The sequence below is a fragment of the Anser anser genome (assembly GCF_964211835.1).
Source record: "Anser anser genome assembly, chromosome: 5".
In the NCBI taxonomy this organism is placed as follows: domain Eukaryota; kingdom Metazoa; phylum Chordata; class Aves; order Anseriformes; family Anatidae; genus Anser; species Anser anser.
This window is the reverse complement of record NC_139725.1, coordinates 50,011,702-50,036,559: the sequence shown is the minus strand read 5'-3', so window position 1 is coordinate 50,036,559 and position 24,858 is coordinate 50,011,702. Positions and strand designations below refer to the sequence as shown.

Here is a 24,858-nt window from a genome sequence, read left to right as displayed (position 1 = left end):
GCGCCGTGACTGAGGCGGGGACGGAGGCGCTGGGAGCCGGGCTGGACGGGCCGCGCCGCGCCGCCACCGCTGCTCGTCCCCTCGGCGGGGCAGCGCCGAGCACCTCGCTGCCGGCCGGGCCGCCGGGAGCAGCCACGCCGCGGGGAGAGCGGAGGAGCCGGGACCGAGCCGCCGCCGCTGCAGCTGCACCGGGAGGAGGAGGAGGAGGAGGAGGAAGAGGAGGAGGAGGAGGAAGAAGGAGAACATGGCGGCGGAGTCGGGCCGGGAGTGAAGCCGCCGCCCGCGCCGGGAGCCCATGGGGGAGCCGGGGCTGTGAGCGCGCCCGCCCGCTTCACCCCGCCGCCGGCCCGGCAGCGCCCGCAGGCCGCGGGCAGAGCCGCGCCGGGCAGGAGGGCGGCTCCGCGGCGCCCCGCGCTGACGGCCGGACCCACGGAGTGACCGGCAGGCGGGCGGCCAGCGAGGGGCTGCGGGCCTGGGCGGCCGCCGCACAATAGAGCCGAGCTCCGCGCCCAGCCGCCCCGCAACGCCCGGGCCTCCGGGCCTCCTCCGGGGCCCCCCCCTCGGCCGCCGCCTCCTGCCCGCCTTTTGTGCGGCCGTGCCCGGGCAGCTCCTCACGGCGCCTCGCCCCCCGCCAGCCCTGCGCCCGCCGGCCCCGCCGAGGATGAGGATCCCGTCGGAGCGCTGAAGGGGAGCGAGAGGAGCTCGCGTGGCGTGCCCGTGCCCGTGAGGGGCTCCTGCCGCCGCCGCCTTCCTGCCCGATCCCCTCGGCCCAGGGGGGCCCGGCCCCCCGGCAGCCTCCTGCGCCTCCAGCCCGTGCGAGCCTGAGGGGTGGCTGCGGTGTGGGCGGCAGGATGACTGACACCCGGCGGAGGGTGAAGGTGTACACGCTGAACGAGGACCGCCAGTGGGATGACCGAGGCACGGGGCATGTGTCCTCTTGCTACGTGGAGAGGCTGAAGGGCATGTCCCTGCTAGTCAGGGCGGAGAGTGATGGTAAGTGTGGGTCTGAAGGTAGGCTCTTCGCTCGTCCTACCCAGAAAGGGGATTGGGATTAGCTTTGTGCGTTTCTTGCCTTAATGTTTTGCTGTGTAATTCAGATGTAGTTCCTAAAGGTGAGTAGGCACCGGACATAGTTCATTCTCATTAGGCCGAGTGGAAGAAATGGAAGCTTGCCATCGAGTGCAGATGTAGTAGGCACTTGGTTCATAGTGAACGTGCAGTGTTTCATCCGGAATACAACCAGGTCTCGTATGGCATTGCACACCCAATGATCCAGCTCTAGATGCCCAGTGTACGCCTGTCTCAGAACTGGTTGTTGTGATGTATCTGTCTTTAGATGTTTCTGGAAATGAGCCCCTCATTAGAAAAGGTGCTCAAAACTTAGATCATAGTTTTTACAGTAAATTTGCAAAAGGTCAATGGATGGTTAATATCCATTCTTTTTCACTCACTTTTGCTCTCTGTCTCTCCTTTCCCCCCAGAATTAGGCAGGCCATGCTAACAGCTATCAACAGTTATCAAAGTGCAGTTGTAGTAGAAAAGACAATGGACCGAATGGCATTTTCAGATATTTTTTTTAAATGAAATACTATTTCTGAGTTCTTCAACAGTTCTAGGTCTCCTGTAAGTAAAATTAAAATGATGCATTATCAATTACCTTCACATTTTCTGACAAAATTTACTACAGGTTAAGTAGTAGTATCTACTCCTGTAGTTACGTGTTTGGACTAGTCTTGTTTATTGGTTGAGTGAGTTTATGACTGCTGTGATCAGAGTAGATTTTAAATTGTATTTCTTGCAATATCTAACATACTATTTTGCTAGTAATGTTGTCAGTGTATGCTGTGGTGCTTCATTAAATGTGTAGGTACTGTATCTTATGAATTGTCCATCAAGTTATGGCTTGTGACTGTCAACAGACATCTTATTTTTCTTTCTTTGTCTTTTTTGTTGTAGAAACTAGGATGAAAAGCAACTTGAGAATCATTAATTCTCACTGTTTGAAAAAGTTCTGACAAACTACCGTAATCTCTACAGCAAACAGATCATAAGCTGACACAGGGGAACCAAGCTTGCATCTAAGCAGGATTTTGATATTTGAGCTTCTGATTAAGCATGAATCTCAGGGTTTTTTAGTTTCTTAATTATACTTGAAAAACTTTAAATTGATACTTGATCTTATTTATTTCTTTCACGCTGAGGAAGCTGCCTTCTTAGTTTGGCCAGCTTTCCAGTGTAACAGAAAACATTCAAACTGGAAATGGATTTTGTTTAATTTGAACATGAATGAGCAAGGTAAAAAGAAAATTGCTACTTAACTTCTGGCTCATCTTACGTTACTGTGTATTTTGTTGTAGATACAGTCCTTGCTGTCCAGGCTGCTGCTATGCTGAGGAGCCTCTGTTAGCAAATGTTTAAAAACTGTCACGTGTTACACACTAATCATTTTCCAGATTTTTTTTTTTTTGTTCTTGGAAAAGAAAGCAAAAGAAATGCAGTTCACAGCCTTCTTGTGAAGAAATGGTCCATTCAAACTCAAATCCCTTTATTGGCTTTCAGTGGGATATGCGCGCCTAAGACCGAGTTGAACCTGGTTAGGGTGGCTGTTGCCAGCTTATTTGTTTTAAGTGAACATCTGTAAGATGGAAAATACAAGTTGGCATAAACGATCCCAAACCAAGCATGAAGTCATTACTTTGTGTAGCACAGCTAAGGTACTCTCACCAGAGCAGAGTGTGCACACACTTCTAATTGCACCTAGCGCACAGAAATACATTTAACAGGACAAACACTTCAGGCTTCTCTCAAATAACATACATACTCTTCAAGAGTAGTAAATAATGTACAGAGTTTAAGTTCTTAATTCAGTAGGCAGTATCAGTCCTGCCTGGGTAAATGCACACACTATTTTAATAGGCTAGGTTTTTTTTCTTAACTTGCTCGTTGTTTAAATGCCTCATAAAATGTGATTTATGTTTGTTTACTGTATCAGTTCTATCTGGATTAATTTTGAAAGCAAAGGCAGTCAGTGAGCAAACAGTTTGGGAGAAGGTGTTGCCAGAACCTAAAACACGTGGCTTTAGGTACTGTGCAATTTCTGTATTCCCTCACATGTTGTTTTTTTTTTTTCTAACTAAATGAAGTCGTGACTCTGGGTTTTGAGTTATCAAGAACATGCAAGTGCTAGGAACCCGACCCATATACCAGTTGCCTCCATGGTTCCATTTCGTTCTTGTATTGTCTCTGTCAGCTCCTCCTCTTTCCACAATGAAACTTCTTCCTTCCTCCTTTTATAAACCAGCTTTTCCTAGCGTTTGAACCGAGATTCATCCTGTGCACGTTGGCTCCTTCTCACTGACTTACTCCAGGAAGCTGGCTGAAAACCTTGGGATCCGACTGAAGTCGAGAGCTGCGTTTCCTGAGTGGGGGCTGTTAGCAGCAGTTCCCTCCCTGCCTTGGAAATGCCCTCTCCTGTTCAAGGGCCGGGTCAGTTCCTCCCAGAGCAGCGGCGCTGAGTGCCTTGGCCTTCCTGTGCAGGCCAGCACAGAGCGTGGCCTTTCTGTGGTGCAGCTGTGAGTTGCTGCAGCTCCATGGCTGCCTTACAAACCGTTGAGATTTTATGGCAGGGTCAGGGTGTTTAGATAAGAGAGCTGGAATCATTATGGCAAGTCCAAGGTAAGCTATCACACTGAACTGGAGCAATAAACAGACTGCACTCTTACTCAGTTCTTATCTACAGGGGTGTTTGCTGTTGTTGTTTTTAACACAGGCTTAAAAGAGAAGAATTTTGAGCAGATGAGTGACTTGTATTGCTGAGATGTCTTTAGTGCTCCCAGGCACTAAACATTGGGAGTCATCGCAGGCAATTTGGAGTGATCTGGTATCGTAGAGAAGCATTTTTAGCTGTTTTCAGATCAGATGGATTATGCTTTGAAAAGGAGGGACTTGCCTTTTTTTCCCCACTTAATATTTTTTTTCTTTAGACCTTGAAAAGTTTCTATTAACGTGATGCCTAGCTGCAGTGTGTTCTACTTGTTGAAGTGCAGTACTACAATAGTGATTTAATCTTTTATTTACAAATGGTTAACTTCCATGTGAATTTCTGTGTAATCAGAAGCCCTGGATTTCCTATCAGTTTCTCACATGGTATTTTAGACTGCTGTGGCCTGTCTAGGTCTTAAAATGTCTTTGTGCTTCTAGATACTGCCTGGCTTCAGATCACTTTTTGTTTTTGTTCTGAGCCTAGATGACTGAAGTGACCCTTAAAATGAATGTTTCTGTTCAGCTAACTTAGGATACTTCAAAGGCTTAAACTTCTAAGAGATACTTACCAGTGCTGTCACCAAGCTCTTTGACAAGGCAGAATGACCTCCCCTTCTGGAGGCCATGTTGCCCAGCCATCTTTTAGGTACTGTCTAGTTACTTTCCTTTTTCATAGACTCAAGGGCTTAAATTTTATTTATTATTACTAAGGAAAGCATCACAGAAGTTGCTAATATTTGGCTAGGAATGTCTTACACCTTTCCTGGCTGTTTCTTTTTTTTTCTTATCCTTTTTCTTATTAAATTTTTAAAAAGTGAAGGTAGTTCATATTAAGAAATAAACTTTGGTTCCTCCCTACCCACACCTGCAAGTGACATCTAGTAGAGAAGATACATAGTAGTGTTCATTCCTAGAAGGGTGATTTGAACAGTTACGAAATTAAATTGTAAAAGATCTCTTTTGAGATTCTTTAAGCTTTTAGGGAAGCACGTACTTTAGCTTAATGCACTCCAGTTGCCTTGTTTACGAATGAGATCTTGCTTCCATTTTAGATGAAACTGTTAATATCAGAAATCTTGTTTCTCTTCCTTCTTTCCCCCACCTCCAGTGTTTGGGTTTTGCCCTTCAGAAATGTGCTAGACTGAGTTGTCTGTTGAGAGTGCAGAGCCTGTTCTCGGACCTCTGTTTGACCTGTTTCCAAGGTTTCTGTGGACTGCTGTGTTGTGATTCAGCAGCAATAGAACTGATTACAGAAACCTGTGCTTCTTAAAAAAAAAAAAACACATTGAAAATTTCATTTAAACATAAGGAATTTTTATTTTTGGGGAAAATGAGTGACACTACCTCTTCTCCTTTTGAAGCTGGAGCCACATAAGTTTTGTGGGAGAAGAGCTGTATTTTTTTTTATTTTATTTTTTTTACCAGCAGGTCTCCTCCATATGCATATATGTAAACAATCCTGCAGATTTCTTGTTTAAGAGTACTGGACTGGGACATCTGATGTTCTCTAAATATCTTCTAAAATAGCGGTGTATATCTGTATGTAATCGCTGTTGAGCAAGCCTTTCCCTATGCACACATTCCTTTCGCATCACAGGGTGAGGGTGTTATACTAACAACAACAAAAAACAGCTCTGCTATATTGCATTATTGTGGCAAATAACAGAATTCTGCAAATCAATGTTTTCTCCTTTATGGGTGGTTTCACTTGTTACATTCTGGCACTAATATTTTGCAGTTACCTTTACAAATTTGTTCAAGGCTGCAATCTAGAAAATAAGTAGATCTGCATTTTTTTAATATTACTTATATTTAAGTGAATTTTCAGGTAATAACTTAGTCATTGGGAAATGGAAATGAAGTTTTGTTGGTGTATTTTTATGAAGCAGACTGGGTAGTCTTAATATATTCTAGGGTAGTAGCAAGAGAAAAATACCTATATAGAAAGCAATTGTTTGTGACAAGTGAAAGAGTAAGCATCTTGATTGGTATTTAGAAATCAATACAGATATTGACTTTGAGAGGAGAGGAACTTTATTTGCGGTATATTAAATTTCTGTAACCTTTTTCTGAAGAACACGTTTGTGTTACAGGCATCTGTTCCTGTTGCCTGGTTCCCCAAAGCAAGTAAGGGAGACCTAGGACAGCTTACTACAGGGGAAGGGCACGATCCTGTAAAACCTTCTGTATGAATGTAAACAGCTCAACTAACTACTAGAATAGTCACTGGTGGTTTGTGGTTGTTTGTTTGTTTTAGTTGAACCCTTTCTGGGGGGCTAAATTGTACAAAGGGAGCATCAGAGTGCCCAGAAAGATGGATTTGGGGCTGTTACGGTTTGGAGAGCACAGTTTGTACTTCAGCACACTTCTGTTTCTGAATTCATATTTTTCTTGTTATTGTCCTGAGTGGTGAGGAATAAGTTGAATGGTGTGGGAATGAGAAGCCAGTCAAGCCTTATAAGGCTTGATTTGTCTTTCCTACAAGTGTCAGGTTTAGTAGGGAAGAAATGCTCTTTTGTGGTAAGTGTAGTGAAAAGTTCATTCTCTTGTGCCTGCTTCTAGCTTGGAGGATGAACTGTCTGTTTTGAGATGTCTTCAAGATTTTTTTTTTAATAGCATTTTGTCAAACATCAAATTCAATGTACTTTCTGCTAATTTCTGGATTTCCCCATCTGTAGATTTGTGTTCAGAAGTTAAAATACAATGTGAAAATTACCAATTGCTTTTAATTCTTACAAGGTTCCCATTCATATTTGCTGCTATTAGTTATTTTTAGACAGTACATACTTTCTAGAAGATAGCCAACCAACTCAATAGGACCAGATAGCATTCTAAAACTTCATATAGTTGAAGATGTGATTTTGAAACTGAAAGTAAGACTGAAGTGAAACGCTGCTTATACGTGATCATTGTAACAGAAAAGGGGGGTGCGGTTTCTGCTATTCACTGGGCAAGCCTGAAATTCAAAACTTGAAACTGTGGCCTATGTACCACAGTGTATTGTATTCATTGCTAAAGTTCACCTTTGAAGTTTTTCTTCTCAGTCCTCTATAGTTTGTGATTTTTCAGTAATTATGCTGTCATGTTTCAGCTCTGTCACCAAAGCAGTTTACTTGCTTAAGTGGTCTAGGTTTAAAAAAGGAAAAGCTCTGAAAAAGAGAGGTGGTATATCTGCATCGTTTGTTTGTTTGTTTTCCTGTGAGGGCCATTTAACTCAGTTTTGTTGTTGGGTTGTATCTGAGTTTGTAAGCAGCTCTTATTGTAAGAGCAGTGTGAGGCAGGATGATAGCTTCTGGAGTCAACTTCATTACTGAAAGCTGCTGCTTGTAGAAAAAAGCCTTAGAAATTAGGAGGAAGCAGCCATCGCAGGTAAGTTAGTAAATAAATGTGAGCATTACAGCTCTACACGGCAAGCTAATGAATATCAGAATCCTTGTGGAGGCTTCCAAATTAATGAAACAACAACCTTTCTTATTCTACAGGCAGAACTGTTCAGATACTTGTTATTCTGTAATGGTACGCTACCCTTGCAGAGAGTGGAGTTCTGTGGTCTCATTCTTCAGTCTCTCTTCCCTCACCTCCCCCAGCCTAACATCTTCTGTTAGCAGCTTTTCTTGAAGAAAAGTGTGTGGTTTTATTGTAAATATAACTTGACTGAGTATAGTGACACTTGGTAGGCAAGCATCAGTTTAGAGTATTCTTGATGTGGATTTTATGAATTGAAACATTCTGCAGATAGTGAAAACTAGTTAGTCATAGTTTGTTCTTGTTGTAAGCAGGCTGATTCTACCGTGACATTTGGAAATACCATCTTCAACTCCAAGTATGTTTGTCAGATCCAAGTAATTTGTTTGCTTGTCGTGCCTTCAAATTCTCAGGCTTCTGTATTTGAGGTGGTTGAAGCATTCTGTTTAGGTTTTGTGAGACTACTTAAGACTGCCTTGAAATTTGGCAAATGTTCTGGTAACATAAAACTGCCTTAGAACTATAGTTAGGAAACTAGGAAGTTGAAAGTTTGGACTTCTCTTACAGAATAAATTTAAACAGGTAAGCAAAGGGAAAAGCCCATGTTAAAGGGGTGCTTGCAGCATTATGCTTTAATTACAGACAGTGCAAAGTTAATCCGTCAGTACATTTTCATGTATGTTGAGTGAAGCTCTGCAGATGCCTGACTTGAAGCCATGGTTGTCAGAGCCCCTCATGTGCTGGCACTTGTGCAGCTAAGCAGTAAGGTGGATGAGGGATATGGTCTGCCCACAAATAAAAGCAGTTCTAATGATTGTTTTCAACTAGATCAGCCCTCCGAGCTGTCTAAATGTGATGTGTGTTAACACTAATGCTTATGCAGAAGGAGGGGCAAGACAACACAGGATGGCAATAGAAGTGCTGGACTATGTCTTAAATCAGTATAAGCTGCTGCAAAACCATTGTTCCCAAGTTTACCCTGTGTAAAGCTCTTTGGTACAAGCAGTCATGGTTGCTGCAGTACTAGTTTTTGAATGTGCATTCTGGCAAACTTACCTAAAACTGGTGTTTTAACAAAACTTTAAGAACAAATACCACATGGTTAGCAGAATTTGTGTGAAATTGTAGGTGCTCCACAGAATACAATTATGGCAGTAATGATTTTTTTTTGAGAGAGAAATTCTCTCTCAAAAAAAAATTCAGTTGAAATGTCATCTCAGAATAAGGTTGAAAACCCAGTCCCCAAAATGCTCTTGCATGTTCTGTGTTGTGTGAACCATCTCTCTGAGGGAGAAGCGTTACAAAGCTGTAGAATGTGGGTTAAATCTACACATTGTTGGGATGGAAGGTATAAGTACCTACTTGAGGAAAGAACGATCAGAAAACTCAAGATAGACATTTTAGTATGCACATAAATAAATGGAACTTTTTTTTCTTCTAGGCTCTCTTCTTTTGGAGTCCAAAATTAACCCGAATACAGCGTACCAGAAGCAACAGGTAAACATGCTGTTTTTCTTCACTTTTAAAGGCAGCTTTTTTAACTTCAGAAATTGACGTTTTTTCATCTACTGCAAATTATATTGTATGTTCTTGTACCAGAAATAGGAGGCAAAGTAGTTCTCAGCATTTTTTTTGTTTCATAAGACACGTGTGATTTCTTTGCATTTCTTGTAAGGTTAGTTACCCTGCTTGTGCACTCGCACACACATATACAAATGCTGCAGGTGAGACAGGCAAAACATAGTTGGGAAAGTCACCAATTAGCTGAGGTTCCTAAGGATTATAGTATCTGAAGCCTAATACCATCTGGCTTTTTTCTTCTTTGTATTTCAGATACTACAACTTCTAATGTCTCCTCTCTTAAGAGAAGACTAGAAGACTTTAAAACTATTTATATGTATACCTTTATTTGGCTGTTACTTGGATGATGTATATGGGTTACTACTGCTTCAAAGCATTCCACATACAAAAAAGCCACTTCTCAGCTCTAGTCTGTACCTCGCTTCAATTACTTAAGCCATACGTTGTCAGGCCCGCAAAGAATGGTATTGCGATGGATGAGGAGAAGCGGATTGTGGCTCTTGCACTTTGCTTACTCTTCTTGATGAATGCTGAGAAGTACTCCTAGAGGCTAAGAAAAAAAAAAAAGCTGAATCAGATTGTATGTTATTGCTTGTCCAGTCATCTCGGACTTGCTAAAATCCTGTCAGGTGCACTTGATGTAGTAAAGTATTAGAGCTGTGAGGAATGTTTTACTACAAGCATAGATGTACTTCAGTTTTATTCACGGGCAGTTGCAGTGGTTCTGTGGCTGCAGCTGTTTGCAGGACTGCATGTTGAATGGAATGCACAGAACTGGGCTAGTTTAAAAACATCCTTTCTTGGAAATATTTGAGTTTCGTCTGTATCTGCCCCTTGATATAATTCAGCATGCACTGTATAAACAGTCAGTACTGAACAGCTGATAAGGGCAGTGTGGTGTGGAGAATCAACTGCAGGGAGTAAGAACGGACAAGACCAGCAAAAATGCTAAGCAAACTAGCTCTTAGTTGTAATCCTCACTAGCTTGTGGTCCTGTTTCCATGATACAGTAACTCCAGCTTTAGGACTCCTAAAATAATGAGTATTTCACATCTCTGGCATAAAGTGCTGATCTAGTGTAAACTTGCTTTGCTGGTTCAAATCTGTTTAAAGAGCGTTGAGGGGCTAGCTCTGTGTCAACAGCCTTTCTGCCAGATCAAGCATGAAGCATCCTTAAAGTAAGCATAAAATTGTCCAGTCAGTGCAAACTAGCCCACGTGCCTACGGGTATAACACCAATACATACTTGGGCTCACTGCTGCTCGGGGTCAAGTGTGTATTGTAATGCAGCACTGCACAAATCTGATACTGGTGATTGTGAAGACATGGTTAGAGAAATAAAAGTATTAAACATGAGTCTGTCCTATTAGACCAGCACTATATGTTTTCCTTGCTGGAAAAGGAAAAGTGCCATTCTTAAAGCTTTCAAGTGCTGCATAGACAAATTTATATTTGCAGGTGAATTGTTCATGTTCTCTAAGTAATGCAGTCTCTACTTTAGACTGAAAGTAGGGCTCTACTCTGAGCCTTAGAAATACCAGATCTTTCTTCGTACATGTAATAATCCTGCTTTGCAGCACGTTATCTTCTAAGTGAGACCTACTTACCCTTTCCCTCAGTAAGAGCCAAGTTCAGAATTTAAACCGGATTTCATATGAGCGAAGGTTGGAGCTTCACTGCTGAAGAGCTGCTTCCTTCCAGCTGTGCTTATCAGAAGTGTGAACTGCCTAAGCTCACTAAAACAAAAGAAAATCAGCTCTGGTACTGCAGACCCCTCTTCAAAACCAGGTGTCTCTCTACATCAGCAAAAGTTTCAAGCCAGCTCACCCAAGATCCGTTTGTGGAACTGGGCTATAGAAGAATTCAGAGTTTGTGGTTGTCAGTTGCTCTCTGGAAATTTCAAGAAAATATCGTAGAAATACTTGAAACTTCCAGGTAACTTTTCAGTGTGCTGTTCTTACCAGACTTCTACCTCAAAAGTTTTATTGTGAGGTGAAACCTCCATTCCCTTTCAAAGGGGAATATAGCACTGCTGAAACTCTTCTTACTGTGCCGTAGTGAGTATATTGCTTGCATGTGGCACTTCAATATTTAATGGAAAAAGTGAATGAGTTCTAACTTTCACCTAGGCTGACATGAAGTTTGTAAGAAGAAAATTTTTACTGAACTAACTAATCAGATTTGTGGTTGGAAGAATGAGAAATGTCTAATAGCAACTTCCCCCAACAGCTTATCTATGGCAATTGTTCTGGGTTTTTCAGCAAGCATGTAAATACCTTTCTGATGAACAGGGAAGTCCTTCTGCTGGTGAAAGTACCATCTATTTCTTCTGCAATACTATTGCCAGTGTGAAACAGTGTCTCATTAATTAAAAATATTACAAGCTATGCACTATCAGGGTGTATGCATGTATGTTTTAGTCGTGACTGTCCTAGCTCAGATCCTTATTTGTAAGTACAAGCTTGCATTGCTCCCTCTAGTCTCTTGTCATGTAAAATGTCCACAGAGACTAAAAATGAAGAAAAACACCCTGTGAATCTGAACTTCCAGGCAAACTTTGTCAAATTGTCTGCTTCAGATTTCCTGATTTTTTTTTTTTAAGGGTTGAAAGCAATGCTTGCTTTATGTTTTGGGTTATTCAGGTATCTGTGTAAATGTTGTTAGATGACTGTCCCCTCCTTTCCTTTGGAGAAGAAGAATACTTGGCAGATCTTGAGACCTGATCCAGGACTCATTTTTCACAAATCAATATTGTCAGCCTAGTCCCCAGTCTTCCCAGGCTTACATCAAGAGGCTTAATCTAATCCTTCAAAGTGTTAACCACATGGGCAGTCCTTTAACTACCTTTTCACCAGTCACATAAATTAATAAAGCCTTTCTGTCACCATGATGAGTCACTTTCTATTCAAGAAGATAGGTCCATGTATCTGCTGTAATGCAGGATTGATATCCGTGGAAGCTGCATGCTCTCAACTGCATACTCCCTGGCAAACTCATCCGTACTTCTATTAGAAGAAAGGAGTCTCTATGAGGAAAATAAAGCTAGTAAGAAAACTTGAGAAACTAGTATCCTGTGGCTAAGAAAAGGGACAAATATTCCTTATGTTAAGGTAATATCTGTAGGCAGAACACTTTTTTGGGGGGGAAAGTAGGCAAAATGCTCATCAGTACAGCCACTTGGCCTTCTGACTTGTGTTCTTATTTAGAGCTATAAGTTAAGTTTTATTGGTATTCTTATTTTAAAAAGTTATAATAATGGTAGTATAACGTAGGTATGGAATATACTGGATTTAATTACAGGTAAGTAGTATACATCTTAAAAGCAAATTCTTTTTAGTAAGTGGAATTTAATTACACTACGTGGTGCCTGGACCACGTGTAGAATATTTAGTTTTCTTCTTCCGTTGTTTTACATTTACTAGTGTGTGTGTGTGTCTATGTGGAAGATAACTTAATTGTAATGTCCTGGTAAAGTCTATTTACACACTTCAATCCATGCTCTGATTTTTTTCTGTTTATGCTGTTTTTTCATTTTTTAAAGGCATTAAAGTGACGTAATTCAGGGATGCTACTGATGGAGGTGCTGTTCTTACACGAGTGATCCTTACTCAAAAAAATGGACAGTTGCAGTTGTATTTTAGGACACTACACATCTTCCTATGCAACCTTAAAGGAGAAATAAATGCTCGAGTTTATCTAGGGAGAAAGCTGATGTGGGTGTGAACTCAGGAATATACTTTTCAGTATACATTGACAGTGCTTCAGCAGTATATCAATGAAGACTTAGATCCTCAGCTCATCACTCTTAGTGATGAAGTACGTGTTACATCCCTTCTTTGCTTCAGGCACAAAAAGACTTGAGTTGCTCACAGTTTACATCTATGAAGTCTTGCACTACAAACTTCAGTGTCTTGTGTCCTTTGCTTTAGCCATCCCTCTTTCAGTTCTTCACAAGAACACAAAACTTAAATTCACTCAGAGTACTGTGCTCTAGCTAAGTAACTTGAAAGTGTCTGTCCTTCAATGAAGGAGATCAAACCTGTTATTAACAAAGCTAAATTTCAGAAAGATCCCAAAAGGCATTGGCAGAATTCTTAGAGAATATGAGCTTCCTACACTTGCTGTCAGGAACAAGTGAACCAATGGTGAAACTATTTCAATAAAATTTATGCCTACTGCAGCTCAGGTAGTGAGGAAGTGTATGTTTTTGTGGGGTGGGAAGGAAACAAAGAGGAGTGTGACTACTGTCAATTTTGGAATGGGTTGGTTAATGTAAGTAGATGATCAAACATTCCTTTACCCTGACGTGTTTTCCTGTGAAATATATTCTTCTGCTGTTTCTGCATATGGCCACTAGGCCAGTGAGACAAGGTTCTGTTATGGAACTAATAAACTGATTTTATTCCACGTGATGCATGGAGATGCAGCTCTCAGATGGCTAACTGAGAAAGTCAAGTGTGGCAGTTAGGGTGTCACAGAAGCTAACAGGAAATGTTCTGCCAGAAGACTGAACATGTCCTTGATGTGCTATTCCAGTTTAGGGGATAACAAATTATCACATCCAGATATCCAGGACCTATGTATACAAATGCACAAAGCCAGTTTCAGAATTAGCTTCACATTACGTTAACGGGATAGGGTTTTTTTAACCTGAAGCTTTTGCTGCACCCTACCTCAATAATGATATATGTTTACCTTGGCAAAGTTGGGTAGTGCCAGCAGTTTATTTCCTAAGCAGGAAGCTGGGGGCTGTGCCTTTGACTTTATGTAGCTTGCTAACAGGACTCTAAAAGACAGTTTGAGATGCCCAGGGAACAGGCTGTAAATATAAACAGTGTCAGTGCTTATCAGAGAAGCAGGCTGGCACTCCGGCAGGCCCAGAGCAGCAGAAACACCCTTACTCAGCTGAACTTTCAGTGGGGCCCAGGAAAGTGCCACAGGCCTGACTCACCTGAGGGCTGGTAGGAAGGGGTTCAGTCACTCTTAAGGAAAACAAGAAAGAATTTATATGATAGACTGTCCAATTTGGGGGTTCACTGATGCTTCTTGAGAGTAGCCCAAATATCACAGGGATGAGTGGTAGATGCATAAGAATTCACTTTTGTTTTAGAAATATTTTCAGTGTTGACAATAAATAACTGCAGAGAAGGCTAGTATTCACCATGGATGTGACCACTCCAGTGAGAGAGCACTGCCAAACAATAATAGTTGTCTTGACTTATGTCACATTAGAAAAGAAATCTTATATCAGTCTTAGAGCAGAAGCAAATCCTGAGTTACTAGTTACTCATTAATTCTGCTTTATGAAATCCCAGGGCTTGCTTTGGAGAATGTATGAATGCCGTACAATGTGCCTGCTAACTGTTAAATAAAACTGGTGTAATAAAAGAATCACTTCTGATGAGTGTTACAGGGAGAACTTGATATCTAAGGACCTTTCTATGAAGAAAAATAAGCCTTTTGGAAATTATTTCAAAAAGCAATCATTTGGCAGATATTAAGCTCTGCCCATCTAAGTAAATTGTCACTGCTTTCTGCATTAATCCATTGCAGAAATAGATTTGATGTTGGCTTTTTAGAAACAGAGTCTCAGATAAAGCTGTAGCACCCAGGAGTGGTTCCTTGAAAACCAGCAGCCTGTTCTTCAGAGCAACCATGGCTTTCTCTGTGTGGACTTGATCCAGCCAAAAATCAACCGAGCAGCGGAGAAATGCCAAACTGTGGTTTCAAAGTTTTGACTTGGGCCGTATGTTTATAAGGATAAGAGTACAAAAAATTGACCTCCCTTGGTAAAAAAGAAGTACCTCTTTATGGGGGTGTTGAATGCAAGTTGTCTAAAAAGAGGCCATGCTCAGAATATTTGCTTAAAATTTAGAATTCCAGATTCCTTTTGATCTATCATAATGAACAATAATATGAAAGAGAAGACAAATTTCTATAAGCTGTTCTAGGGCAACAGCAAATTTTCTATGGGCTAAGGTAATGATGACACATCCAGCTGGCACTATTGTCAAAATATTTTTGCAAAGCAGCAAATGGTTTTCATACTCGGAATAACACACTGAACTCTACATAAGTAGTTTCCCAGTTATTATCGTATTTAAAAGAAGATCTTGCCAAGAACTCTAGTGTATCTTGAAAAACATGAGAAGTTAGAATGCTAGGGTTCTCCTAGAGCAATTAAAAAAAAAAAAAAGCCTACCATGATAAAACGTTGGTCCTTATTTATGACTCAGTTCACACAGTGTAGCTAGGATTTTATACTGCAGGTTCACGTGTAAATTTCATTTAATGACAAGCTAGATAAAAACAAAATTCTAGATACTCACTTCAGTCAGTCCCATTCACTTCCTGGTCTCAAGGATAACATTTCTGTGTAGTGCAGAGAAATGGATATGTGTTTGACCCATTCAAGCCAGAACTGCTTTATGAATGATCTACGATTGACAATTTTATGTTTATAGGGGAGTAAGGTTCAAGACTCACCTCCTTACATCCTTAACCAATAGCTAATATTAATAAGCGTATTTATGCACACTCTGGTTTCCTCTTGGAACGGAGGAGGCAATCTTACAAAATGTCAAATGCTTTTTGGAGTAGCAAGAAACAAAACTTGGTGTTTTGGAAGCAAGAGGTAGTCCTATTCCACAGCTGAGAGATCCGGAGTAGTTAGTGGATTTAGATTACACTGTTAGGAGACCACAGATCAAACACAGAAAGATTCCTTTAAATAAAGCAAGCAGAAAGTACATTATTCTTGATTTTTAAGTACATCTGGAATTTCCCTCAGTGACTTCCCTTAAAGGACACGTCTAAGTTTTGTACTGCTCTTTTTCCTGATGATTATGTACTTCATAGGATTAAGAAAGTGACATTTAAACTTTGAATAGTATATTATGCAATAGTGCAGGGCTTTTCTCACTTTCTCATGCTCTTTTTAAAAGCCCTTTGGGGCAAGAAAGGCTGTAGAAACAAATAGGCTCTTAGTAAAGATCCAGAGAATAGCAATTGATACAATTCTGTTGAGACACTAATTGATAATATGAAATCCTTATGTGCTAATAAGACAAATAACTAATACTTCGAAAGTTTTAATGTTGGCAACTGGAAGATACTTTTCCAATATTAATCAAGTGAATTTGAAGATTATTGTTCTGCTACTGAACTTCTTCCAGCAGTTTTTAGTTTCACTATCCAAAGAAGAAATGAAAAAAATCAGAATTTGTAAGGGTGAAAAAATACTTTCTGAACTTCCGTGTATCATAATAGATGATCTTGCATAAGAAAAACCTATTGCTATGCTGGGGCCAAGTATGCTTTTCTCCATCTGCAGCTACAGTTTTCAGAAGCAGCTTTACCTGTGTGTCTTCTCTTTCACACATCCAGTGCCTGCCTTCCTTTCTCCATCCCTCATCTTCCCAGAGTAGACAGACCTGTGTTGGTCCAATGCTGGATTTTATTCAGAAACTTAGGGGCTCTGTTTAGTCAGCTTACAGCAGTTAATATAAATATCACTGTCCTTATTTGCATTCTTTTAGTAATTTCTTTACTTGTTGGTCATGTTCTTTGTAGGGAAGAAAAAACGTTTTGATCTTTTGAAAATGGCTTGCTTAGAAATCTAAGAAGTAATCTTTCACTTGAATGAAAATGTAATTAGATAGGAGTGTTGCAACTTCTGCTTCTACGTAAGATCTAGTGCGCTTTGTTTTAAATAAAACACAGCGTTACTCAGTGGGAAGCTGATGAGAGATTGGTTTTGAAAAGTAACGTACTGTAGATACTAATGGCAGATGCATGTATTAGATTTTGATCCTGATGCATATGGCAGTGAGGTACATACTGTTTTTAAAAGATGGTGAAATAAATGTACCTAAAGAAATGTCAGTGTTTAGTGACTGACGCAACTTCGGTTTTGTTCCTAGCCCTTTAATGGTCTTTTTTTTTTTTTTGCACCATGACCTGTCATGTAGAGAGTAAACTACTAATTGTGCCTTTCTTCTTCCTTTTGTATTTTGGAGGTGGTCTTCCTAAATCCCTTTCTTTTTTTACACCACCTCTTCCTCAACCCTGTGGGAAAGGAAAAGGTAAACTATTTGCCATTTGCAAGGTAAATGCATTAGTGCATCTGAAGCAGTACGGCTGCCCTGGTAATGGCAAATTGATTAAATCGTATTGCTTGACTGAAGTCCTGCTGGAGCTAGGTGATCGTGCTATTTAGTTTGTAGTTTAGTTTGAGGAGTTTTCTGGTAAGTGCATATTGAAATTAAATGTATGTTTTCTCTTTATCTTCAGTGTTCGTTCGATATTTGAAATAAATTAAGCCTAAACAATAAACAGTCTTTATAAACGCCTGGCAACCTAGAGTGCTTTTGCAAGTATTTAAAATTAGTTCCTTTAGGAATAATCACTATAAGCAAAATCTGTACTTAACGAAGGAGAGTCTGTTTTGTGGTTCTCATTGACATATAAGTAGAAAAATGCTCATGTCTCTTGCATTAATGCGTATGTTAGCATTAATTGAAATAATGTGATTTCATGAGGCTGTGTATGTTTAATGTGGCTGTATTTCAGCTAGCTCTTAGAGAGGACAGGAGACTTCTGAAATAAAACTTGATTCAGTGTATAAACAGTGCAGATTGTATTCTCATTTGTGTTTTTGTTGTTTTGTTTTTGTAATTCTAACAATTATTTAGTAAACTGTCTGTAAAACAGCACATCAACTACCTTGTCAGTGTGTGACATTGCTGTTTGCAGCTTGGCTTCCACTTCTACGTACTGGTTTTGCATGCAGTATGAGGGCTCCGTAAAAACCTTGGCCTATTCCATTAAGTAGATGAGAGCATAAGTTTTGGGGTAGTAAATACAGCTAAGCACTCTTTCCACTAACTTCTGCAGATCTAGAGCAAAACTTCCTTTCAGAACTGTAGTTTGGAAGGAGTAGAAATGGTGTGTGTGGTTCAGTGTAATCGGTGTGCGTACTCTAGGCCGTTAACTGTGAGTGTATTCAAGGATCTGTTCTTGCTTAAAGTTTGTAGGCATCTTGGGGCTTCTTTATAGGCAGCTGGTCTGTGCATTAGCACAACGTTTCCTAGGGCCTATTAAAAAATCAAGAATGTGATTGTAAGTGGGATCCTACAAAAGTTTGCAGTATTATGTGGTCTAATTGAAACACATTAAAAGAAAAAAAAAACAAAGCAATTGCTTTTGTTACCATGTTTTATCAGAGGATGCATTGAGGTGAAAGTACATATTATAGATCAGCCTTGTAAGATTAACAGTTTTATGGTCGTGTGAATTAGGAACTAAAACTTTTATATCATTCTGGAACTTGCTTATTCTGATTTATGCAGAAGTGTTATTAATCCTAAAAATCTCAGAACATATCAAAATCTTACGAAGTGTGATGGTTACATTTGTATTGTAAAACTGTCCTGTCATAATTAAGTATCAAGCTGTCCTTATTTTAAAATTTTACTCTTTAAACACTGTTTACGTTTGTAAAATCTTAAATACATTGCCTGAAACGGTTCTTCCTGTCTTTAAAGGATACCTTGATTGTGTGGTCTGAGGCTGAAAATTATGATTTGGCACTTAGCTTTCAAGAAAAAGCAGGCTGTGATGAAATATGGGAAAAAATATGTCAGGTAAGTAAGTTTGATAAATATAAGCACGAGACATCAAAATCATCTTAATGTTTGTGTTTGAAGTTTTTAGGCCATTCTAGGAGGCGAATCTCTACACAGCAGATAGAAAGGGGAAACAAAACTACCTTCTTTTCCACCTTCCCCAAATTTTGCATGTTTCATTTGAAAACTTTCTCCTTCCCTCCAAACTTTGATATGAGCATAAACTATGATTTTTTTGGAGCTTTTCCAGGTCTTTTTCCTCAAAATAATTTTATATCTGTTACCTCCCAAGGAAGGTTTTCTCCAAAATGAGTGCTTAAAATGTTTCCTAACAATTAATTTCATAATTAACTTCTTTCTGGTTGGCCAGAAGAGAAAAACTTCTTCTAAAGTTTTATTGTAGAAAGAAGAATGTATGAGCTCTTAGTTGATTTTAGAATATATTTCCTATGGATTTGACTATATCATATTCATATTTCTCCATTTTTCATTCTTTTCTTTCTCTTATCTCATACTTCTGTTTCAGGTGAAGGGAATGATGAGTTTCTCCAGAGAACTCTTTTCCATGTAAATATGACACCGTGCTGTTGATTGTCAGGGTGTGAAAGAATAATTTGATAGTTGGAGACAGCTCTTTATCTCTCAGAGCTATAATTCTTACAGTTTAAAGAAATCAAGCAGTTTATATATAGTTTTACTGCTAGGACTGGATGACTATATAGTTACTGAATCAGCACTGTTAACATATTGTCAATTATTAACTATTGAGCAATAGCCAGAAGAGTTTAGTCAGTGTATTCACGAATATTAGTTCAATTTTTCAGGTGTTGGTTTTGTTTTTGTTTTGTTTTGTTTTTTAATTCCAAACCTTGTAACTTTTCTTATTTTTTTTTGCTACGTTAGGTGGGATTTCTCTAATTTTTTCTAAGAATTCTTTCCCTGTGTGCTCTTTCTTTGTGCTGTTAACAAACATATCATTCTCTCCACTCTGTCTTCTGTAGCTTGTTCTCATTGATTTCAGAAATAAAGCAAAAGAAATCTGGCTTCATAATTGCATGTGTTTAGATCCTGTTTGTTTTTTTTTTTTTAACTCATGAGTCTTTTCAACACTTCTCTACTAACGTAAATAAGTACAGAAACATTTCCAAGAACCTTAGTAGTCAAAGGACCAAAAGTTGGGGACAGAAACAAAAAATGGGGGAAAGGGGAAATTCTGTGCTTAGGAAACACCCAGATAAGAAACCCAGCTTCCTCAGCCTCTAAATAAAGAGCTAGTATTTTTGTAAGAACCCAGTTTCTTTACATCCTGTTTTGAGGCCATGCTATTGTATTTTTGTCTAGTGTACTTTAAAGATCTTAAGCTTCCTCAGTCATTACAGCTTTTTCTAAAAGGAAAACTTTGACAGCACTTACACTGGAAGTGGTTGCTGATGTGGAAGCAGAACAGTAAGTGGGTCTTAACAGCATTCTGGACTTTAATCTATATATAGACTTGCTGTTATCCATGGAGAATTATTTCTCCCAGACTTTTTTGCTGATTTTCAAGTTTAAAAAGTGCCTTCCACTCTTCCAGGCAGCACTGCCTTTCTGCATTTGACACACCAGACTCCAAGCAGATACTACAGTTAAGATGTAATTAAAGCTGAAACACTCTGGTGCCCAAGCATCTGTCTCAGTTTTTTTCACTAATTTGTACTTTGCACAGTTTCCTCGTTGTAGCTCTAGAGATCCCTCTGCGGGTCCTGTGCCTTCTTTTTCTGACAGCTCCAGATTTTCACTACCCTTTTGTAAATGTTGATTTGGGGTTTTCTGTTCTTAAGAGCTTTGCAGGTTTTGCTTTGGATTCTGTGCCTCTTTTGAGTATTTCAGAAGTGCATGATAACAGATTTTGACTTGTGGCTCTCACTACTGAAAGCAGAGAATTTTTGACAAGACTGGCCTCTTCACTCCAAGCTTGCAGAAGCTTTGAGAAGCATCAAGACCAGTTAGACAACCTGAGATTAACATTAACAACTATCTTTATTCTTCCCTTTATTTATAGAAAATAAATAGAGTTGAACAGCTAATGTAGAAATAATTTTTGTAAAGCATTCTGTTTGAGGAAATCTTTTCATTATCTCCTATGTTCCAAACCAGTTATACGTGATGTGAAACGTACATTTGCACTTCTGTTTTGACCATACAAATAAAAAGCATGTGACATTTGAAAAGGTATTTTTTAAAAAGCATTGTAATAGTAATAAACGTTAAACACTATTTCTTGAAAACATCTTGTTTTATAGGTTCAAGGCAAAGATCCTTCTGTCGATATTACTCAGGACCTCGTCGATGAATCTGAGGAAGAACGTTTTGATGATATGTCATCACCAGGTCTTGAATTACCTTCTTGTGAATTAAGTCGACTAGAAGAAATTGCAGAACTTGTGGCATCTTCACTGCCTTCACCATTACGTCGTGAAAAACTCGCACTAGCACTGGAAAATGAGGGCTATATTAAGAAGCTCTTAGAAATTTTTCATGTGTGCGAAGACTTGGAGAACATTGAAGGACTACACCACTTATATGAAATTATCAAGGGAATCTTCCTTTTGAACAGAACTGCACTTTTTGAAGTCATGTTTTCCGAGGAATGTATAATGGACGTAATTGGATGCCTAGAATATGATCCATCTTTATCACAGTCACGGAAACACAGGGAATTTCTGACTAAAACAGCAAAATTTAAAGAGGTGATTCCTATATCTGATCCAGAGCTGAAGCAAAAAATACATCAGACATACAGAGTACAGTATATTCAAGATATGGTCCTACCCACTCCCTCAGTTTTTGAGGAAAATATGCTATCAACACTTCATTCTTTCATCTTTTTTAATAAAGTGGAAATAGTTGGTATGTTACAGGTAAGTTTGAGAATTTCCCTGTCTCTTTATTTGAGCTTGGACAGAGAAAGATGATTAATATTTCTTGGGAAATTGAGGTGCTTCAGTGGATCCTTTGCTTCTGTGATTCTGAAAGTCTTTTTGAAGTATTATGTAAGGAAAAGGCATGGAATTTGAGTGCTGAGCTTTTAAATATATGTTCTTAAACTCCAGATTTTGGATTAGATTCTCTATAACTGATGATTTATGTGGAGCAAAAATATGCAGAATCCTCAGTAGGGTTGGTTAAAATGAATAGTACTGTTTGCATTTTGAAGGGTGGTTTTTGTTATTTTTTTTCTTGTATTTGGGGACTTTTCAGGCACTACAGTTAAGGATAACTAAAAAAAAAAGGTCAAATTATTTCACCTAAGTTTCATAAATATAATCTCATGCCAGGATATAACTGATTCTGATTTTGAAATTAAGGAAGTTGTTCGGAAAGTGCAGGTTCAGAATATAACACTGCCATAGGTGCTTGAATGTTTCCTTAGTTTTTCTTCTAAGTCCCTAAACAAGACTATGTCAAATTACTAGTTTTCCATGATGTACATTGTACTGCAAGCGTAAAGAGATTATATGTAACTGATGCTTTAGATTTCTTACTTACATGTGTTAAGTATTCCACACCAACCCATGAGCTTCCTGAAGTGTGCAGAAGTAGGTAGCGGATCTTTGTACTGGCAGCTTCTTAACATTTTCAACAAATTCAGCAAGTTGTTGCAGCATATGTATTTTAGTATGTACAAGTTGATTATCGTTCTTGAAATTCTCCTAACTTTTAAGGAGCAAATAATCTTTGTAGGAGTTATCTGATCTGGAGTAATGGGCAAAATGGTAGATGCTGCTGATGAAGTTAATTGTTTGAATCTTCAGTCGAGTCTCAGTGTGCACACTGTTTAATTTCATGGAAAATACAACAAAGAAGAGTGAAAATGACTTTTGAAAGCTCGTGTGTCAAACAAGTGTCAAAAGTAGGCCTCGTGACCTTTCATCCACCACGCTCGGTTGATCAGGATGCTGAAATTACTGAACCCAGTCCCTTGGGCTCGAATGTGTCGTGTCCCCGCGTGGAGCAGTTGATAAGCAGCCAGGTACACGAGGCAGCCACCCGGGCCTGGAGGCTGAGGCACGTGCCTCGTGGAAAGACCATCGCCTGCTGGAGCAGCCGCCGGAGGCCACCTAGAACACCTAGGGCATCTTGAATGTTACCAGCCCTCTTCCCATCCGTAGGTGTGTCCTTGATGAACAAAGTCACAACAGGTGCCTGCCTGAAACAGTCAGAAAGCCTTAATCGTCGAGTGGACGGTTTGAGGAAACGCACAGGCCTGACTTGGAGAGTGCTGAAAAGATTTAGTTAAGGTGTTTCCACTCGAGTATCTGGTATGACTAGTGTCTCTAAAATAGCTTGACCTCTTTGCACAGGCTGCTAAAAGCAAAGTCCCAAGGATGATACATGTTGGCTTGAGGAGAATAATTATTCCCGGAGTCCTGGTGTCAGTGGCTGATACCGAGGCGGGTCTGGATTGTTGAAACTGGGCAGCTAGAAAGGGCACCTGGTGCTGCGAAATCACTAAGGGCATGCTTGCTAGAAATCCTGGGGTACTTTGATAAAGGACTAGTGGCTGATTAGTTTCCTTTTTTCCCTTCTCTCTTAAAGCCAGTGTTAGGTTGACACAGGTAGGGTAAATTTGGGTTAGAATATCAGGGTTCTGTGTGGTTGCCAAACGTGTTGGTTGCAGTTCACAGATGAAATAGCAGCTCCGATCTGATTTTCATTTCTTGTGTGACTGCAAGTTTCTGAACCGTATCTTACTTTTGTTGCTGTTTGTGATTGAGAATAAAGAATACTCCATGTGTGGTGGAGCCAGAAGAACTAGCATTGCACAACTTTCAAAGTAAGATAAATATTCCAGATTGTTCAAGCGCTTTCTGTAGATTGGAGGAGCCCAGAGTGGTACTACACAGGGAATAAAACGTGTCCTCTGGTACTTCGTGTTTGCTAGTCCTTTCATAGTACAGCTCTTAGAGCACTGAGGGGGGGCTGTGTAGTTTATAAATAGGAGTCTGTTTGGAACTGTGACAGAAACTTTGGTGATTAATTCTTGTTTTTGAGGGAATTAAAAGAGGATATCACAAATTACAAGGGTATTACATTTCTAAGAGATTAAAAGGCTTGGTTAATTTTTCAGGTTCTCATAGTGTAGTTGTAAGCCAAGGTTTAAGCCTACTTACCTGTCATTTATGTGTTCATTTATTTATAGAGCAGTGTGTCAGGTTATACTTTTCTCTAATCTCTGTCCCCTGAAGTCTCATTCTCCCTTTTCCTTTCTCCTTTCTCTGCTCTCACAGTCCCTATACAAAATGTATGACACTGGTCCTCATTCCGTTATGCAGAATAAGTAATATTCTGATATCAAAATTAAAAGACTGCTTTTGTTGATTTCACTTCTCTAATTAATTCTTAGAGTATTTCTTCTTTTGGTGTGTGGTTTGGTATGTATTTCTGTAGCTGGCTGTATTACAACACTCTGGGGAGGGGTTGGGGGAGCTTATTTCACGACAGACTCAAAGTTGGGGTTCCTGGCATTTGTTACTGTAGGTCTTAGGAGATCCTGGTGCTCACTAACCTTCTGTGTGTATTTAAGAAGCTGTTTCTTTTGTAAGTTATTATTAATTGGAGAGTTTCTGGGATGCATTGTGGTATGTCATGGGGAGGCACGGATGAGTCTCAAGTTCTTAAGTTAGTTGGTGTGTCATACAGGTGGTTGTGCTTCTGCTGCTGACTTCAGATTGTCTGTCTGGGACTGAGGGTGTGACAGAAGAGCTATGTCTACCATAAGTTTTACATCTTGCATTAAAAGTAAAGACTTCTCCATGAGCAGCTGGTATCCTGTGCCATGCAACTATTGTCCATACAACTGGGCTGCTCAGTATTCTGTTGTTTTCTCTCTTTAAAGGAGAGGAGAAGAAAAAATGTTACCTCCACCATGAAAAGATAAGTTCTTAAAGAGCCCTCTTTGTGTCAGGCTGCATGTTAACTCAAGTGGCGCTTTGCGATACCCTCATCTCAGATTAACTCAACCATAATTTACCTACAGAAAAGTTACTAAAAATTTGTACAAGACTGCAGATCGTGCCCTATGCTTTTTGACAGGCCAGTCTTGACTTTACTCAGAATTACTTCTCTGTTCTACTTAAGGCATTTGGACTCCATTTAAGGTCAGCTTTTCAGTTACAATTAGTTATTTCTGTAAGTTTCACAAACTGCTGTGTGGAGGTTTGCGTAAAAATGCGCTTATTCTGGCTGCATATTCTCTGGCTGAGAGATGTTGGACCTCTTTGAAAAAAAGATAGATGTATATTCTCTAGTCATGGAAGATAACTTCTTCCTTTCGGTTTCTTAGGTAGGTGAGTAGCTTGCATGTTCTGTGGTAACACCAAGAATAGAGAATTGGTCACCTCTGGTACTTAGGCTTATGCACATATTCCTCCCTCCTTCTTCA

The 24,858-nt window shown here is 39.8% G+C and overlaps 1 protein-coding gene across 1 annotated transcript in view; it reads left to right on the top strand.

Annotated features, from left to right (window-relative positions):
• Positions 1-223: 223 nt before the first annotated feature.
• Positions 224-24,858, top strand: part of PPP4R3A (protein phosphatase 4 regulatory subunit 3A) — a 42,209-nt gene continuing 17,574 nt past the window's right edge. The window contains exons 1-4 of the mRNA XM_083838844.1: positions 224-993; positions 8,669-8,724; positions 18,354-18,452; positions 20,717-21,334. Of these exons, the coding sequence (XP_083694970.1) occupies positions 852-993; positions 8,669-8,724; positions 18,354-18,452; positions 20,717-21,334 (915 nt within the window). The 5' untranslated portion in view covers positions 224-851. The remainder of the gene's footprint in view (positions 994-8,668; positions 8,725-18,353; positions 18,453-20,716; positions 21,335-24,858) is intronic.